The 19,560-nt window shown below is 27.3% G+C and overlaps 4 protein-coding genes across 7 annotated transcripts; 2 read left to right on the top strand and 2 right to left on the bottom strand.

The window, feature by feature from the left end:
- The first annotated feature begins 1,247 nt into the window (after positions 1–1,247).
- Positions 1,248–8,489, top strand: LOC113549764 (WAS/WASL-interacting protein family member 3-like). 2 transcript variants are annotated; one of them, XM_026951226.1, is made up of 9 exons: positions 1,251–2,270; positions 2,523–2,666; positions 5,478–5,590; positions 5,656–5,751; positions 5,845–6,139; positions 6,212–6,501; positions 6,566–6,653; positions 6,714–6,818; positions 7,519–7,925. In XM_026951226.1, the coding sequence occupies exons 1-9, from the start codon at positions 2,045–2,047 to the stop codon at positions 7,554–7,556; spliced, it is 1,395 nt and encodes a 464-aa protein (XP_026807027.1). In that variant the 5' UTR covers positions 1,251–2,044; the 3' UTR covers positions 7,557–7,925. The 2 variants fall into 2 exon arrangements, with proteins under 2 accessions (XP_026807028.1, XP_026807027.1); XM_026951227.1 differs by lacking the exon at positions 2,523–2,666 and having other exon boundaries at positions 1,248–2,270; positions 7,519–8,489.
- Positions 8,490–9,749: 1,260 nt separating this feature from the next.
- Positions 9,750–10,776, bottom strand: LOC113549172 (biogenesis of lysosome-related organelles complex 1 subunit 1). The gene is made up of 4 exons (XM_026950354.1): positions 10,559–10,776; positions 10,360–10,432; positions 9,967–10,184; positions 9,750–9,898 (listed from the first exon to the last, which is right to left on the bottom strand). Exons 1-4 carry the CDS (start codon positions 10,617–10,619, stop codon positions 9,882–9,884), a joined length of 369 nt encoding a protein of 122 aa, XP_026806155.1. The 5' UTR covers positions 10,620–10,776; the 3' UTR covers positions 9,750–9,881.
- An 82-nt stretch (positions 10,777–10,858) lies between these two features.
- On the top strand, positions 10,859–11,892 carry LOC113548609. The gene is made up of 3 exons (XM_026949571.1): positions 10,859–11,291; positions 11,363–11,455; positions 11,644–11,892. Exons 1-3 carry the CDS (start codon positions 11,007–11,009, stop codon positions 11,770–11,772), a joined length of 507 nt encoding a protein of 168 aa, XP_026805372.1. The 5' UTR covers positions 10,859–11,006; the 3' UTR covers positions 11,773–11,892.
- Positions 11,893–13,307: 1,415 nt separating this feature from the next.
- LOC113548845 (inhibitor of growth protein 1-like) lies at positions 13,308–19,152 on the bottom strand. Of its 3 annotated transcripts, none has more exons than XM_026949931.1 (2): positions 18,960–19,152; positions 13,308–14,469 (listed from the first exon to the last, which is right to left on the bottom strand). In XM_026949931.1, the coding sequence occupies exon 2, from the start codon at positions 14,446–14,448 to the stop codon at positions 13,579–13,581; it is 870 nt and encodes a 289-aa protein (XP_026805732.1). In that variant the 5' UTR covers positions 14,449–14,469; positions 18,960–19,152; the 3' UTR covers positions 13,308–13,578. The 3 variants fall into 3 exon arrangements, with proteins under 3 accessions (XP_026805732.1, XP_026805731.1, XP_026805730.1); XM_026949930.1 differs by having other exon boundaries at positions 18,964–19,152; XM_026949929.1 differs by lacking the exon at positions 18,960–19,152 and adding an exon at positions 18,205–18,499.
- Positions 19,153–19,560: the final 408 nt, after the last annotated feature.

The following is a 19,560-nucleotide window of genomic DNA, read 5'->3' as shown; positions in this document are numbered from 1 at the left end:
ATTCTTCAAACCGTCCACCGTAAATTACAAATTATGTTTGTACTTAATTTGCATAATAAAAGCGTTTGAAAAAATAATTACTTCGAGTGAAGTGATAAAATTTTTATTTATTTAATTGTAAAGTTTTTTTTTATTAAAAACACACACACATTTATATATTATATACTATCAACGCTTTCCTCGTGCGTTATATAGACAGGTAGGTAGGTAGGTAGGTAGGTGGCAATGAAAAAAACGCTATAATTAAGTAAATAAAAAAATTACACTGGATACCTACCCATGCATATTTTAGCAATACTGACTGTACACTATTTATAGGATTATATATTTGTATTTTTACATTTGTCTACATTATAATATTATCTAGTGCCCTCGATAGTTTTACTTTATTATTGTTAAAGTATTAGACTGTATCCGTATGTTCGTAGTTTGTGAAACATTTTTTTTGTATCAAAATATTATGATTTCGATATTTGTAAACAAATACGGAAACAGATTATTGTTGATTTGGCCCCTTATTTATTCGGTAAACATTATAGGGGGCAGTGATCGACACCGGTGCATATTATAATACATTAATTCTCGTACACCAATGGAGTCCCCGACTCCCTGAACAGAAGAAAAACATTCTAATAGGTATTGAATCCACACTTGGCGAATAGCAAAACATGATGTATCAATTGAGTCTGCTAAGCTCTCCTCCTCCTCGTCATCACTATGGACGCGGTTGTTGGTAATTATTTAATGATGCTGCAATCAGGATTAGTGAGCAGTGGAGCTTATGAGCACTAAGAACCCCAGGGACTTGGTCCATGATGAGTATATTATTATACATTATTATTATTATACGGAGTGCGCTGTGCGTGGTGTTTTCCACACGGCCACACGTAGAGATATCGTCCACCGTCGGTGATGACGATGATGACGACGACGGCCTTGTGCCGCCGCCATGTTGCCCCTCCGCTCGAACGCGCGTGTTTCTTATTTTATCATATGTGTTTTTCACACGCACGTACACACCCGTGTCTCACAGTACACACACACTACAGTACTACACATTACACAAGCAATATACTATGTGTATACGTCATGTCACCTCGAGCGCACCTACATGATAATATAAATATTAATTTGTAATTTTTTTTTTTCTATTTATTATTATTATTTACAAATATAGTTATTATTATTATTATTATTAGTAGTAAATATAATATATGTATATATACACTACTGAATGCTGTATAGACATAATGTCATGTAGTTGTAATCAGTAACTGTCAACACAGAAGATCGAACGTATCTATATACTGTTTTAATATCGATAAAAAATAAGAAATAAAATTATTAATATTATAATAAAAATAATAATCGCACGCGATAACGGCGGTACGGTTGTTGTAGTTTGGTGATGATCTGAAATGAATTTAATTATTTCGTTATGGAAATGAATAATCGACGCCACATAATAATAATATTATTATTATTATAAGTACACACGGCAGTTGTACGACACACACACATGCACGTCGTACACACACACAATCTCAGCTGACTATCACGTCCGGTTGATCGTCCAGCGATATGCCCGTCGATTTGAAATTCGCGATCGTCGACGGCAACAAATCGTCCGCGACCTCGACGACGGCGGAAAAGAACCGTCGATGATCGACGCTAACAGGCAGCCGCAGCAGCAGCAGCAGTAGTCCCGGTCCGTACGAATCTCGCGGTAAGTGGACGCGACGCGCTCGACCGGAGTAGTGATAACCGCTCTCGGTAAAATCCTCTTATTGCGTACTTTCGTCATCGCCGCCGTCGCTTCCACTATGTCGCGCGCGCGTGACTCACACACGTCGTTCCGTCATTGACGGTGGGCCCCGCCGTGTCGCCAACACACATTACACACACGGTCCGACCGCGACACACCGCGTCCTCGCTCCGCCGGTCCTTAAGGCGAATGTTGGTCCGACCGTCGTAGTGGTGTCCCGTACGACTGACCTGACACTGCTTGTTTTTGTCTGATTTTCCGGCACGGGCGCAGACCGCTATGCCGTTCCCGCCTCCTCCGCCGCCGCCGCCTGCCCCTACAGCCCTGTCGGGCCCACCGCCGCCTCCGCCGCCGTCCGGACCGCCGCCGATGTTCGGTACGGGTGCGAGCAAGAAGGGCGGCAACAACCCGCTGCAGGCCAGGGACCAGCTGCTGCAGTCCATCAGGCTCGGCAAGCCCCTGAAGAAGACCGTGACCAACGACAAGAGCAGCCCGCTCATCAACAGTGAGTACTTACCCAGTGATGTGACCTGACCTGGTCGTATGTCCCCTTTTTTACAGTTTGCTCTGGGCCGTTGCATTGTTGTTTGACCGCGACCAATAGTATTATTGTCTGCCGTCATGACGTATGTAACCAACTGTTATAGTTAGCGTATTGATCAGTGTTTTGTACAAGACTCAATTACACAAATCATGCCTGTAGTATTTCATTTAGTTGCTTATGTGAAACGTTCAAGTCTGATTTTTAATAATATAGATTCACCAAAAACACCCGTAAAATGTAATGGTACTGTAAAAAACGGAGAAATGAGTTCTATAGCTGCACGAACACCTAATGGCTTAGCAGAGTTGTTTGCTGGAGGCATGCCTAAACTTAAACCGACTGGATTAGCTGTAACAGGTATGATTATGCTCTGATAAAATCAGAAAATTTGAAAAATAAAAATTTAATACAGTATCAGATCAGTAGGACAGAAAGACTAAGTCATTTGATACTATTAAAAAAACAGTTCTGACTTATAAATTGTAAGTACTTACTTATTATGATATTCCCAAGTTGTTTGGTTACCTATTTAGTATAATAATATCTAATAAGCTTACTTAAACTGTCATAAATGACTTAGTTTTTCTGACCTATATTGTGAATACCATCAAACATGTAAGTTGTTAGTAAACATTTAATAGTTAAAGGTAGGTAGTACTACCTATTTAGAATTTTTGTGAATGTTTATGTAATTTAAGAATTTAAGATCCTTAAGATCCTAATAAAGGATTAGGAATATGTATTGAAAAGTCACTTAACGTAACTCACTAATTTGTTTAGTAAAATCAAAGTAAAAAACATTATCAAAACATATAAATTATTATAACTATAGTCCATAAATGTTATATTATGATAATGTATTTATATTAAATGTTAATAGTAAAAACTATTATATTCTGCTTATATCTAAATCATATAAGTTGTTTAATACTGTTATTTTCTAATCTCATAGACTATACCCAACATTAAAAATAGAAAACATTACGTTCTTATTTTAATTTGTTAATAAGTATTTATTCCGTATCTGTCATTACATCATTACTCTACTTTCTTACAATTGTATTAATTATGTAGATTGTATTTTACTTGCAGATATCAATATATTTTCCATATTCTAAATGTGATAAAAATAATAAAAGAGAACAACTTATATCTATACCAATTATGCTGATTTGTATAAAGTTTCTATAAATGCTTAACATTTTAAGATTTGTCCTTTGACTATAATTTAGTTAAAATAATTAATATATTTTATTTTTATGGGTTTGACATCTTAATTGAACGAGTTATACAGAATTCATTAATGTGTATTCACTATTGACTTTCTTAGAAATTAGTAAATAATCTTTATTTCTTGTGCCATTAATTTGAGTTAAATTTACTTCTATTATAATTTGTTTTAATCAACTGATTTATAATAATTTAAATCAATAAACTTGGATATACTCAATTAATTTTAATTGCTAAATTACATTATTAAGTGATAACTGATAATAAAACAGTAACTTATAACCACATATTTATGTTATTTACACATACTATTATAATAGTTCTATTAGATTTTGTATTATAATGTTATTAATTTATTATACTATACTTAAATTACATCTTATTGCCTTTAAATAGTTACTAAATAAATACATTTGTAATATACATATTTTATAATAATGTATTCTACTAAATATTATTAAAATAATAATTTTTTATTTTAACTTTTGTATGGTATATGAAGAGCAATTTTTTATTTTGTATTATGAACCAGAAACATCTAAAAAAGAGAGAATTTTTGATATTTTATGGTTTACTCAGAAATACATGAAGTACTTAGTAAGTTTTTAACCAAAAAATAAATGATTTAAAAGTCATCTGTATTTTCAAAGATATTTGCTTAGTTTACTATGAAAAAACCATTCAAACATATATTTTTTTAATGTCTAGGAAACTATGAGAGAACTAATAATTCAATATTAATAATATGATCTATAAGATTAAAATATACTTTAAAAAACATACTTAAAACTATATATTTGACAAGAATATAATTTTTGTTGGTATATTTATAAAATTTATAAAAAAATTTATTTAATTCTTATATTTTTGTGGTTATACAAAATCGCTTATAATTTTTTATTTTATTGCAAGTAATTTATTAACATATTATTACATAAGTTGCTACCAGTACTGTCATCATATTTGCTTCACATGTGTTTCTTTTGTTAATAACTGTATTTAATCTAGATTTATTTGTGCATTATAGATAATTGTATAATAGTAGTTGTGTAACTACTTATCATTTCTTTTATACTATTGTTTCTTAAAATTAAGGTTAAAATGTTTATGAAGGAGATGATAAATATAACTATGTATTAAGTATTTACCAACATTAAACTATTTGTGTAGGCATTGATTTGATTGATGTTTAAAAAAAGTTTTTATTATGACCTTGATGAGATGACCTAATTTTTTTACCTGGACCTAAAAAAGGAAATGTTAGCATCTTGTATGTCAGTTAGTTATGCAGTTGATATTTCTTCACATTTTTCTTCATTTCTCCATTTGGATGCAATTGTCATATAGATGTACAAAGAGTGAATAGATCGTTGCTTGTAAATTGTAATACATTGATTGATTTCACTTTGAACACTATATAAATATATATTGTATTATGAATTTATTGAAATTTATTTTATTTAATGGCAAAATGTAAAGATTATTTTATTCTTTAGAAAATGTTTTTATCTAGATTTCTTATTGTTATTAACAGAATAAATTATTATTGGTAATTTGTTCTTATTTTATTTTCCAATAAATCATTATAATATGTATTCTAAAAAATGAAAAACAAAATGTTTATTTTATTATAATATTGGATATCAATATGACAAGTACATTTTTTTATTAATTTCATTATCTTTATTTTTAAAAATTAAATACATTTTATACAAGATGATGCAATATTGCCGATTGAATATTCAATACCTAATACATTTATAAACTTTATCAGGGGAAATATGGGATATCTGTATTTATACTTATTTTATTATTTTACTATGTCATATAAAAATAGTTAAAAATATTAGAGTATATTATGATTAGATTACTTTGAAAACTTATGACTTATACCAGTTATACCAATTTGTAAGATAAATAATAAATCACTAATTTTAGGACAATCAAGAACTCAAATGCCACCAACTAATAATTTATCACCGGTCTCATTGTTTAATCAAACAACTGCAAACCCCTCTCCTTCTAATACAAGTACTCTTCCATTACAGAAAGTGAGTTATAGGGTTTAGAAAATGTGTATGTATGAAAATTGATTATTTTATTATGATGTTTTTAGAAAAATGATGGCATAAGAAAAATTCAAAATGATATTAAACTAAGAGGACCACCTCCGCAACCACCACCATTCAATCAAAAACCAACTATTCCTTCGGTAATTTTATTTAAATAATATAATTTTTATATTTATTTTAAATTTTATTCATATAAATACATGTTGGTTAATTTTTTTTTTTTTGTTTTCTAGAGTACTTCTGAACCTGTTTCAATAATACCACCTGGCGTTGGTCACAACCTGACAGGTAGTGTCCCAAGTCTTGTGTCTGATAATGCGGCAGGAAGAGGTCCTCCACCAGGTGGATATGGCAAACCAAATGTAGCCCCAAAACCACCATCTATTAGGCCAGCTGTGCCCACAAAAAAGTCAACGTTGACAGTTAGTTCAACTAATTTAGTAACTGCAGTTGATGGAAGAAATCTTGTATCTAGAGCACAAAGCATGAGGATACCAAAAACACCTCCAGTTGCTCCAAATAGTCAACGTATGTGTTTATATAAAAAAATTGTATTAATAAACTGTGGTGTTTATAATGTTTTAATATTATTTTTTACAGCACCTCAATTTAATAACTTGACCATTAGTAGTAAAAATCAATTACCTGCTTTCCATCAATCACAAGACAGTATTTTGAGGAATTCTCAGAATCCTTCACCAAATGCCCAATGGGGATCACGTACATTACGGCCTATTAAACATCCAAACACTAGGCCACCACCTCCACCCATCAAGGCACCATTGAATCCACCGGTGTGTGCTCCACCGCCACCACCACCTCCACATCGAAGTGGGCCTCCTCCACCACCACCAAATGTACCCCCTCATAAAAGCTACCAAAATAACAATGTAAGTATTGACTTACATTCATTTAAAATTTAATAATTTATAGTTATTATAAATATTTATTTAGGTAACTAATGGAGCTCCTCCAACACCTCCAACACGTCATTCTTCTATGCGAAATGGTCCAACTTCTGTTTTAAGCATGTCCTTGTTGGGTAATATGACTTATTAATTTAATATGAATGATATTTAATATGGAAGTATAATTTTTGTAGAGGAAATGGAAATGAAGTTTTCTACTATGTTCAAACCATTGGTTAGGATTCCATCGCCTCCAATTTTCCAAAGAGTCGATAAAATTTATAATAGCAGACTAGTCGGTAAGCATAAACTTTTCTTCGTAGAAAATTTAAGTATACAGGGTGATTCTTTTATCATGAACCATTTATTATTGCAAAAAGTATTATGTTTTTGAAAATATTTTTTTACATTGTTTCAAGTTGTTAAAAAATCAACGTTTTTTAAAAAAAAATTATATTATTAAATATTTTTTATCCTTATATTTTTTTTAAGTTTTTACTTTTTTGAATGACAACATAGAGTTTTAATTTCATATTCTAAAGCAGATTAATTTCCTGAATATTTTGATATATAAAAATCAAATTTAGGACGAGCAGTTTATGAGTTATTCTTTTTAAAGTTTAGAAGATGCACAGAGTGGAGTAGTACGAGGTTATCCCGCAAAATGTTTGTCCACTACTCCGCTTGTCTAAACTTTAAATAAGAATAACTCATAGGTTACTCGCCCTAAATTCGAATTTTATGTATCAGAATACTCAGGAAATTATTTTGCTTTGGAATATGAAATTAAAACTCTATGTTGTCATTCAAAAAAGTAAAAAACTTACAAAAAATATAAGAATAAAATTTTTTTAATAAAAAGGTTTTTTAACAACTTGAAACTGTGTAAAAAAATATTTACAAAAACATGAATACTTTTTGAAATAATGAGTGGTTCATGATAAAAGAATCACCCCCCGTATATATTATATTAATGTTAAAATGTATTATTGATTTCAGTTGCAAAACACCAAGCTCCTAAGCCACCAGGCTATTGAACAGTATAATTTGTTTTGCTCAAGTGTGAGAAATTTTGGATTTATATTCCAATAATTTTACTTTCTACATAGGTTTGTATGTTAAATAATTTTTTCCTCAAGACAAAACTATATTTTTGCTTGTAAAAGTACAATATTATTTCTTTTAAACCAAAGGCATTATTGTGATAAAGATAATTTGAAAGTATCATTAATGGTGAAGAAAAAGAGAAAAGTATTTATTTTTGTTTTTACATGAATTATTCCAACAATAACTTTACAGTACTATTGTTATTGATATTATATTTTTAAATATACATTTTAAGTTTAAATTATAACATTTTGAAAAGAAACAATTTCCCCAAAAATTTGTGATAATATTTTTGCACTTGTTATTGTACTAAATGTGCTTTTATTTTTATACTTAAAAACCGAGGTTTTTTTTTTTTTAATGTAAATTAACCAAGTTGATTAGTCTGTTTTTATGGCATGTATCAATAAGAAAATATTATTTTTTCAAAATTAATTTGCCTAGTTGGCATTAAATTTTATACCATATAGGACAATATTCAGTCAATTTCTTCTGTTATTATGATTACATTTGCTAATAAGGGGGGTAATATATATGTTTTTATTTTATGATAAACTATATTACATTATTATTTATTGCATACATTTTTATTTTACTTAATCTCTCCTAGTCATAAATTTAGATAAATAATTGTGTGTACAGTTGCATTGTATATAATCATTAGGGAAAGGGATAATGAAAATTTTATAGTTGAATGAAATTTATAAGATAAATATAATCAAAAAAAACCAACATAAATTTCCATGAAATTTGTTTGGTCTTTGTATCATTAAACTGACTACCATTTTTATTTTTACTTTCTTATTGCTATTCTTTTCTATTACTATCCCTACTACATCAACAATCATACAATCATTTTTATTCATAAATAACATAGTTTATATATTTTAAATTAATTATTTTTAATTAATTTTATTGCGTTTTTATAGTTTTACAGTATATGTATAAGCATGATTGCATGTTTAAGTCTTAAACTATGTTTAATTTCTTTTAATTACATAGTATGTAAACTATTTAAAAAATGTAATTTTAACATCTTATTGTTAAAATATTAAATTGTACACCGATACAAGTTACTGTTGTTATCAAGAATTCTATTTGATGTATAAAATATATACACATAATAAAATGCATTGATTATTATTATACAAAAAATATTTGTTTTAATACCTTTCTGTGTTTAGTTCACTTGTATAATATTAAGTTTGTTGGGTATATTGTTTATGTATTTTTATCCTTCATCCTGTAATTTTTTTCAATTCCAATTTATTTTTAATATGCCGTAGAAATCAAAACTCAAATAAGGGTAATGTACAGAGTAATTATTTTCTTTATCAATTAATTACATTCACGTATTTCGACAAATTGTCAAACTTGAGCTTGGGTATTGAATATTTTTTTATTATTTAGAATATGTAAATAATTATAGGTTATTACTAATTAATTTAAAAAATGTTGTAGTAGTTCTGCTCTTTTCAAATTTAAATATTTGTTGATTAACAGCAAGTCAAACATATTGTATTTTGTATACCACCAATTATTTTTATTAACTAACATTTTTAATGATAAACTCTTTAAAACTTAAAAACAATTGTTTAGTATTATAAGACAATTCTGAATTCTTTGTTAAACTGATGACATTTTTAGTATTCAAACCCCTAATAGGTTTTTACAAATCCAGGATTAGAGGGCAGATTGATAGAGATTCATTCAAGATTAAATTTAATAAAAACCAATTTTGTTTTTTTCATGTCATTCATTTTAACGAGTAAAATAAAATAATGAGTGTATTTTTACTTTTTTTTAATCTTATATTGAAAATCTCAATTTTAATGAATAATTAATTTATAATCTTTTCAAAGTAAACATTTATTCTAATAATATGAAATTTAATATGTTATGTATCATAATTAAAGGAGACTCATGAATAGTTATAATTGCTTTTTTATGATGAGGTCATCAATGCTGAACAAACTAAGCAAATGGTAGCACTTCAATTTAATAAATACTGAATCATTTCAGATGTCATCGCATGTAGTTAGGTATGTGTTATCATTGTCGTTACTTAGTCATCATTAACATTAACGGTTGTATGCAAACCGTCACAGTAAAATAAAACACTATTATAGAAAAAACATAGCTTTATGAATACGAAAATAATAACAAATAATGTATTCAGTTATTTTAAATAAGTACAAATGAACAATGAAAACTGAGATTGAGAAAGCAAACCATATTTTTTTGGTCCGTGTTAATTAAGGTTTTTGTGAAACTGAAAAATAATTAATTAATTAAAACCCATCTATAGTATTTAATTATTCATATACATGTGAAAATTACCTTTGTATGCATATTCCAGGGTAGTGGTGATATTTTGCATGTCATTTTCAATGGTACGCGTCCAGTTCTCAACATCACCCAACTCCTTAAGTGCACTATTAAAGTTGTCGATCAGTGACAGCCATTGAGAAGTTTGTTTGGAAAAAACAATAGCACTCTGGTGTAATTGTTTTGCTTCGGCATCCAATTTTTTTTGATTGAGATATGCTTGGGCAACACTATTGGGAATTATAAAAACGATTATATACAAATATATTTTTTCAAATTAAAATGTTAATACAATATTTTTGTTAAAAGTCTCAGCATTGCAGTTTAATAGTTGCAATAATTTAATTTAAAACAATTCAAGAAATTTGTTTTACCTTATGAATAAAATAAACATATTTTCCTTACCCAACGTTAAGGTGTTCGACCAGTGCGTTGGTTAATTCATTGGCAGCATTTACCGCCTCTTTTCTTTTTATATCTTTTGAATAAACATAAATGATGTGTTATGAGTATACTATTTAATATAATACAGAACCACAAAATGTGGATATTTTAGTGTCATAAGCTATATGTAAAGGGTAATTATGAGACAAAATATGTTCACCTTGGCTTTCCTTGCGTGCAGCTTGTTTTACTTGATGTTCTTTGACAAGGGAAGATAACATTTTAATTAGAATATTATTTCGAAAATATTTGACTAAGTTGTAAAATGCATAAGACAATAAGCTATATCACACCAATTTATAATAACAATTGTCAATAATAAAAATGTATAATAACGTAGTGTAATATACCTTAGTTTAACAATATAAATTTCAATATAATATTGAATATAGTCAATATTATTGTTCGTTATCAGTTATCACTAAAATTATTATAGCAACGTACAGTGATAACACAATAATATAATATTTATTATTGAGCGGATCAGTTTAAATTTGTTTTAACTTCATAAATCATAAGTGTTTCTGTTAATAGTTATAATACACGCACAAACGTTAAAGCTAAATCGTTAGCTGTTGTACGGTTTCATCAGAAATCTGTGACCGAAAATGAGTTCAAAGTACAAATCACCACTAATAAGATCAAAAAATACATCAGTTACCTCAGATAACCCATTGCCATTTCCAAATGTAGAATCGCCTTCGAATCCAATTCATCAAACTTTAAAAGATAATATTTTGTTGTATGACAACACACCTCAACTATCACCTGCCCAACAAAATTGGCGAGGACGTGGTAGTAGTTCACCGAGATTCAATAGCCCACGATCCAGAGGTAGAGGATCGCCATACCAATGGACTCCTAACAGATTTAACAACAGTAGCGGTTCAGATGTAACTAATTTTATTAAAATAATTACTTTATTTTACCACTAGTTTCTCTAACTCTTAATTTTTTTCATTAGCGAAACAACATGTATGGTTATTCGCCACGTCAACAAAATAATCATTCCTCATACAGACCACAATTTAACAAATATAAAAGTCAAAATCATAATGTAAGTAAGGATTTTAATAAAATGTTATTTGCAACTGTTAATTAATAAAATATTTTTAAAGTAGTGCATGTGATTATTATGGTTTATGAAACAATAAATCTACTTAATTAACTTATACAATATCTAACATATGTATGTTTTCATTATTAATTAGCATGGTCTATTAAAGTACTGTTAATTTGTTTTAGAGATCTCAAAATTGGAATAATGATAATATTGATGAAAGTTACTTTCATCAATCAATGTTGGAAGATCCGTGGGCATCATTATTAAATGATTCAACTAATAACACTGAAGATAAAATCCTTACAACATGAATAAATGAATTGTGTATTACTACTACCAGTGATTTTGTATCTTTGTATTAATTATGTTTTACTATTGTGTTATAAAAAATTAAATATATTTAAATATTATTTTACATGATACGTAGCTAACGTAGCAAGTTTAGTACAAATGATAAAAAAATTATTTAATTACAATTATTCAGAAGGTTTTCCTAACACTTTTAAACCACTTTTTAAGAATGAATCAAATAAATATGTTTTCATTATGGGATATAATTTAATTTATACTCTACCACAGGTCATGATACAATTTGGGCAACTTTAGTCTATAGTTTAAAATGTTAAAATTACAAACCTAATGTAATTCATATTATCACTTACTTTTCATCAATGCCTATGGAAAGCTTCAGCTATATTCAATGTATGGTTGTCATCATTTGATCTTCCAGCTCACAAGGACAGGGTTGTGTCAACATTTGAACTAGGTAAAATATATAAGGCAAAAAAATAATATCTCTATTCTGGAGGTTAATCATATAAATATTAAACCATTTACCTATATAATTATTTTTATACTCCCATAACGACGAATCATTAATCTATATCTAACAAAATCAAGATTGGAATAAACGAAATCAAAAAGTACAAGGTTTTGAAAACAGTATTTTATAGTTTATATACATTTTTCTTAATAAGTGGCCGATTGAGAATGCGAGTGGGTACATACATTTTGAAGCATTTCCCAAATGACTGTATCACTTTGTACACGTTTATATTTAAAAAAAAAAAAAATACTACTGGGCACTGGCACATAAAAATAATTGTAAATCTGAATAATATACAGCTGAGTAAACAATTTTGAGTAACAGGAAAAAAATATATACATATTATAAATGCATAATATATTATTATACAAATAAGTTCAGTTTTAAACGGGAAATAGTATAAACTGTATAAACCAATTGTAGCCTAAAACTTGACCAGTGTAGCATTATTTGATATTTTTATACCTAGTCAGAAACTTAGGTAGTAGTTTATTACCGAAAATAAAGTCTAATATTTGTAGGTGTTTGTTAAGAAGTTTTAATGTATAATTATTAAAATGATAAGCAGAAATATGATATGTGATATTTATTTATTTATAATAAAAAAGAATAAAAATTACTACATTCAATAGAACTTAATCATGATGCTTTAATTGATACTATGTAGGTAATTTTTAGTTTTAATATAATGACATATATTTTATATCAAAACATTTTTTTTTAAATATAAAATAATAAGACTATTTTTTCAAAATAAAATTAATAACTTTTCATTATAAGAAATAATAGTTCAGTAAAACAATTAAGTAATGTTTTTATTTCAAATATTGAAAAATTATTTGACAGTTTTAAATGGATATGTATTAACTATTACATAAAATAAAATAACATAACTTTTAAGATCTTATTTATAGACAAATTTATTGGATTTTAAATTATTAGAAAGAAATAATCACTATGTATATGATTATTAAATACTTACTACTATATAATAACTTTTTCAATATGATAGTATTTGGAACAATTTTTAATATATAATTTTATATTTGAACAAACAAATTGTATTTTTGTTTGAAATAATTAAATAAAGGATATTAGGATGATCAATTATGTTTTTCCATTTAGCTGTGTAGAAAAACCAAGAGATGCTATTCTATGTGTAGTACTATTATTAATTAATACAAATAATATCATTCATGATAATTGAATTTGCTTAGTGAAATGACACTTAATGTATAATTTTTAAATTAAATATAATATAATCTTTAAATAATTAAATGAATTGTATCATTCACCAGTTTTCTTCTTTACGTTTATTATACTCCTCAAGTTCTTTAAGAATTATTTCTTTAGGCTTCATGGTTTTGGAATTAGGTCCTCTGCATCGTGGACAATACCATTTTCCTTTGGGTTTCTTTCTTAAAGACACACAGCCAAAATGAAACCACTCGTTTGGACATAAATCATTATCACAACAAACCATATCTCCATAAGATATTTCTTCACAAATACAGTAATTAACTTTTAATTCACTTTCACTATCAGAACTTTCAGATTCTGAAACTATTTTTCTTTTTTTGGGTGGCTGTGCTTTGGACATTTTGTTCAATGTGGTGTTTTTTATAATTTTATTAGTGCTTGATTTTCTTTTCAAATTTGCGTTATTTTCTGCACTTTTGTTTGATGTTGTGGTGATTGTTTTTTTTATATTTCTTTTAGGACGCTTATTAGAGTTATCTATGTTTAATAAATCATTAGAACATGAATTAATTTCCTTTAAGTCAGGTGTACATTTTAACAATCCTTTAGTATTTTTATTTGATTTATTAACACATAGTTTTGTCATTTTAAATTCTTCAAAGTTCATATTTAAAGTAACTATGCTTTTTCCAACCATGTCCAATACACACTCCGAGATGTGAACTTTTCTATCTGCCAAGTCTAATGACTCTATTAACATTTTTTTCATACGCTGTCCATCTTTAGATGATAATTTTTTAGCATTTTTAGTATAATTTGTCAACTTGTTTAGAATATGTGAGTGACGACAATCTATTTCAAAAAAACGACTTGCTTGTCTTTGTACATCTGGAGGTAATTCTTTTAGAACATCATCATAATTGCCCAAGTAGCGGTCAACCGCATATTCTAAGTCAGTCATAATATTTATTTCTTATGATACCTGAAAAATAGTTGCAAAAATATTAATAAAAACTAAATCTGTTGAAAGTTATTATTTAGCTATAATTATTCAACAAATTAAAAACTATTTGTTCAACATAAAATATTTTCATCAGTTTTAAAAAATATATTTTGCAACATCATACACCCATATAGGTTAGGTATAAGGTATATTATACAAGTGTCAAAAGTTCTAGATTTTAAACAGCAATCTAAAACAAAAATGCCTTAAATATTACTTTTGAAAAAATAGCATTTAGATACATTGACTTCTGACACAGATAGCTTATGTAATACTGGCCATTTGGAATATACAGGGATGGATAGATCTACTGGGACATTGATATTTTACCAGTGGGCTACTACCTATATTGACGAAAATGAACTAATATTTTACATCTGGATCTTGGATATGATCATGCATTCACGTGGGCCGCTAGATTTTATTTTCCTGAGCCTATATCAGATTATGCCTATTTGTCTCTGGGAATACATTTTATAAATGAGTAAAAGATTATAAATTCAGGTTACTAAAAAAGAATTATGAAAAAAACATAAAAAAATGATATAATATATTATTTTAAGGTATTTTGAATTGAATTAAATTTATGTGCTTATTGGGGAATTAATTGTACACCTGGAGATAATATATTAATATCTGTATGATTAAAATTATACAAGACAAACTTTCTTTCACAGTAGGCATACTAATTAGTTGAAAAGTCACTAAACATAACATAGTTAAGGTTGTAGTGTGAATATTTTAATGTAGTTTTTTTTTTTAATGCAATAATGGTTAATATTCTTCCTTTTACCATGATTTAAGTATGTATAGGAACTAGGAAGTGCATAAGTATACAGCATTAATATTTTTAAGGCCCTTAACTAATCTATATCAGAAAAAGAATACTTTCCAAATTTGAAATAGTTAACTTTTATTTTCTGCTTTTAAATATATAACTTACATTATTTACACAAGAAAAATCACTCTATCATTAATGGTAATTAATTACGATGTTATAAGATATCAATACTGCATTGTCAAAGAAAAAAAATATTATATGCTATAACTAACTTTGAAAAAACAATTGTAATTTATGGATTAAATTTGTATTTGGTAGTTAACTATACATTTTAAACTTTAAATATTAATAATTAGTGAGATAGAAAAAAAAATCATGTAAATAGAAAATTATATATACAAAAAATTATTTTACTAAAAACTCGGTTAAATATTTTTAATTAAAAATTAACCTAAAGTAAATATTGTGCACAATTTCTATTATTTTAAATCAAGCCTTGGATTTACAAAAAAAAAAAAAATGTTTTATCAACTTTTCAATTAACATATAAAAGGTATATTGATTTATACAATTTAGCAATTCAGGGGGATATTTTGGACAAAATTATGAGTTAATATTTAATCAAAACTTGCATTTTCTAAATAAAACAAGACATGATTTGACCAGTGCAGTAACTACCGGGGGTGCACAAAACCCCTGGGCCCTAAATTAATTCATAACAATAGGCCTATGGCTGAACTATTTGGAACTTTTTTTTCTAAATATTATTATGGTTACAATTTATTATATGTCTGACCAGAATGAAAATTTTTTAGACTATAGGAGCATTATTATTCAATAATGCTAATAATAACAATTATGTTTATTAAGAAATTAAATTAATTTTTTATTATTTAAAAATAGAAGGATTTTGTATAAAATTTATGCATGTCAAATAGTTTATCGCACCGCACCACCCCCCAACACGTTTCATATAAGTATATTATATATTATAAGGTAATTTTTTAAGCATGCTCACCCCATTTTAATGCTTAAATTATGTACACTTTTAAATTCTGAGTTTTGGAATTTTTAAATGTAATTAAAGACGATAGTTTCGAATACTTAGATTTTTCACAACATTTTAGAAGCATTCTGTGGCAATAACAACATTGGTTTTTCAAATGAGATTATATATTATGTTTTAAAGCAAAATGTGAATCAAGTAATTTTTTTGAAAATGTTGACGTATTATAATTGAAATTTGAATGAAAACTTCCGGAGTTATTCTACTTTAAATACTAAGAATTAAGGATAATAATCTATTATACAAAAATAGTTTGTAAATGGATACAAGCTTGATAATTATAATTCGGTATGCAATATAAACTATTCGTTAATAATTACTACTTATTACTAAATGCTTATAGATTAATATTGCACCTGACAGTTTTCAAAACATGGACTATTATCTTCATTTGTTAGTATTTAAAATACTCCGAAAGTTTTCGTTCAAATTTCGCTTAAAACATGAAACATATATGTTCTCATTAAAAAAAATAAAGTTGGTATCGCCACAGGAATACAGGATACTCCTTAAATGTTGAGAAAAATATAAGTACTCAAAAATATTATCTATAATTACATTTAAAAATTTAAAAGAAAATCAAAATTTGAATATATGCATAATTTAAGTATAAAAATGGAGTGGGCATATTTGAATAATTACTTTGTGTAGTGACATTTATAACAACAATACATTAAGAGGATGCCAGCGTAGTATTTGTTATCTCTCTTTAACCCACGCGCAACATAGCAAATTTTATATTCACAAAAATGATTATAACCATATTAATTTCTCAAATTAAGAGTGAAATGACCTATTATAAAATTTAAAGTTAAGAACATTATCTAGGGCATCTCATATGATATGATATGCCCTAGATAATGTTTTTAACTTTAAATTCTATAATAGGTCACTTCACTCTAATTTGAGAAATTAATATGGTTATAGTCATTTTTGTGAACGTAAAATTTGCTATGTTGCATGTGGGTTAGAGAGAAACAACAAATACTACGCTGGCATCCTCTTAAGCACAAAAAAATAATGGTACAAGAAACATATTTTCATATTAATAGTTTTATAAAAAACATTATTGATGTTTCCCAATTTCCCAATTGAAATTGTAAAACCAATAGACTGTTTTAGGAACTACTTGTCATTTTACTTCTCATTCATCAATGTACAATAATGTATATAGCTACAAACAGAAAGTTATATTCTTAAGGATGTATTAGGTATTTAGGTCCTTGGCTAAATAGGCCCTATAATATTTGCTTGCACACCCACCAATATATACCAAGTTGTGGCACTGGATTTGACTAGAAATATTTACTAAAATGTTAAGACTTATATACATAGATTCGTTTCATAAAATGTTGTGTATATTTTTATTTATTTAAGTAAAATTTTTTATGGCTTAATAATGAAAGGAAAAATATAGATATATCTTCACATTTTTAATAATTATGATTTCTGAATTATCGCTAAAGAGGCATTACATGTTATCAAGAGTTGTAATTTTACTTTACAAAGAAATTAAATAATTAATTTTTGTGCAGGTTGATAAAATACAAGGTGCCACATGTAACTTGTAAGTGAAATATAATTTGACCTAAGTCTGAATTAGATATGGACATGTGGTTACCGCTAAAGTGACAATATCTTAAAGATTATATAGAAAAATAATATAAAAATTACGCAGAAATATATTATATTCAGTTCTGCTACGATATATAAATAAGTACAATCAACTTTTAAGTAAGGTAAATCAATATAGGCTATATATTAATACATTTAAGCATAAAATATTTTCAAAATAAAAACCTCCAAATGTATGATGAATTTTTATAAATAATATTAATAGCTATTAGCTAGTACAATTTGCACTTACTTTATTGAAATAAATCGATGATTATTATTTTCAGTTACTTTCTAGTGTGAGCACTAGGAAAGTAGAAATAAAAACTGGATCACATTTATTTAACCGAATTTTTCTATTAAAATATAAATGTTTCAAAATGTTGGTGTAATCGTTAGACGATACTTTTATAAATTACAAAAAAAAATATATATTACCATTTATACTTAGGTGAATAATTTAAATAACGCGAATGGATTATTAAATTTAAAATTTAAATAGTTTATAGTATAGTATAATGTACTGTGTTATACTGGAAACAGTGGAAATACTAAATAATTAAACGTAAATACAAATTATTAACGCATGTCGCATAATATTATGATATAAACACGAAGTTAAAACGGAACGGATTCAAATGTCGAGAAATCAAAAACAACACTCATATTTTAGGTTAGGTATAATTGTATGCATTATTAATATTATTATTTATTAATAATAACTGTTATTATTTTGCTATTTGTAAAACTCATACAATAGTATTATAAAAATAAATCATCTCCGTCTCGATGAAAACATCGAATAACAGTGTAACCAACAATGTATAGGTATAGTGAATATTTTATATAACCATAATTTTTTTTCACGTGGTTATGCTAAGTAAAATTTTGAATTAATTAATCACACTGCATTGACTTTTCGATTATTTACATTCACGTCTAACCCAATACATAATAATTGCAATTTTACAAGTTTACAAACATAGTTTATAGTTTTATATTATATACCTACTTATCCTTGCTGCATCCGTCGTGGCATCGTGTCGCGCACTCGTGCTAGTGAGCGTTGGTTTTATTATTTTTGTTTTTAGTAGTGTTTGAATAATGTCAGATAAAAAACGTAAAATTGATGACGAACATTTGACCAGTTGAAAACAAAATTTCCCACTATTAAGTATTAACGTAATCAATGTTTGCAACAATTGTAGCTACTTACGTACCCATGTGAATGTGTACATTTTCTAACATGAAGCATATGCAATTAAAGGTATGAAATCGTCTAACAGATTTAACCTTAGAACCTCTATTACGTGTTTCAACTGTAGATATAGAAGTAATATAAGTCGATACATCTGAAACATAATCTGCAACTGTACAGACGCTCTAATCTTATATTAAAACAATTTTAAACAAATTGTAAATGTAAATAAATTAAACTAAAGAATTAATGTTAATTGTAAATTGTAATGATATTCTTTTTGTTTTCTAGGCTCTCTTGGCCTACCAGATTTTTAAGTTCTATAAAAATTGGACCTTTAGTAATTTTGAGTTACCTATCTTTGATTGGAATAAACGAGACTTCTGTTGATTTTGAAAAATATATGTAATT

The sequence above is a fragment of the Rhopalosiphum maidis genome, chromosome 1, assembly GCF_003676215.2.
Source record: "Rhopalosiphum maidis isolate BTI-1 chromosome 1, ASM367621v3, whole genome shotgun sequence".
Lineage (NCBI taxonomy): Eukaryota > Metazoa > Arthropoda > Insecta > Hemiptera > Aphididae > Rhopalosiphum > Rhopalosiphum maidis.
The sequence above is the reverse complement of the archived record's forward strand: the minus strand, read 5'-3'. Positions and strand labels throughout refer to the sequence as shown.

Coding starts and splice junctions, on each gene's coding strand:
- LOC113549764 (XM_026951226.1), top strand. CDS start 2,045: ATGCCGTTCCCGCCTCCTCCGCCGCCGCCGCCTGCCCCTACAGCCCTG. Junction 2,271..2,522: donor GAGCAGCCCGCTCATCAACA/GTGAGTACTTAC, acceptor TTAATAATATAG/ATTCACCAAAAACACCCGTA. Junction 6,502..6,565: donor AAAGCTACCAAAATAACAAT/GTAAGTATTGAC, acceptor ATATTTATTTAG/GTAACTAATGGAGCTCCTCC.
- LOC113548609 (XM_026949571.1), top strand. CDS start 11,007: ATGAGTTCAAAGTACAAATCACCACTAATAAGATCAAAAAATACATCA. Junction 11,292..11,362: donor ACAACAGTAGCGGTTCAGAT/GTAACTAATTTT, acceptor TTTTTTCATTAG/CGAAACAACATGTATGGTTA. Junction 11,456..11,643: donor ATAAAAGTCAAAATCATAAT/GTAAGTAAGGAT, acceptor AATTTGTTTTAG/AGATCTCAAAATTGGAATAA.
- LOC113549172 (XM_026950354.1), bottom strand. CDS start 10,619: ATGTTATCTTCCCTTGTCAAAGAACATCAAGTAAAACAAGCTGCACGC. Junction 10,433..10,558: donor TGCACGCAAGGAAAGCCAAG/GTGAACATATTT, acceptor TTTATTCAAAAG/ATATAAAAAGAAAAGAGGCG. Junction 10,185..10,359: donor GTCGAACACCTTAACGTTGG/GTAAGGAAAATA, acceptor AATTCCCAATAG/TGTTGCCCAAGCATATCTCA.
- LOC113548845 (XM_026949931.1), bottom strand. CDS start 14,448: ATGACTGACTTAGAATATGCGGTTGACCGCTACTTGGGCAATTATGAT.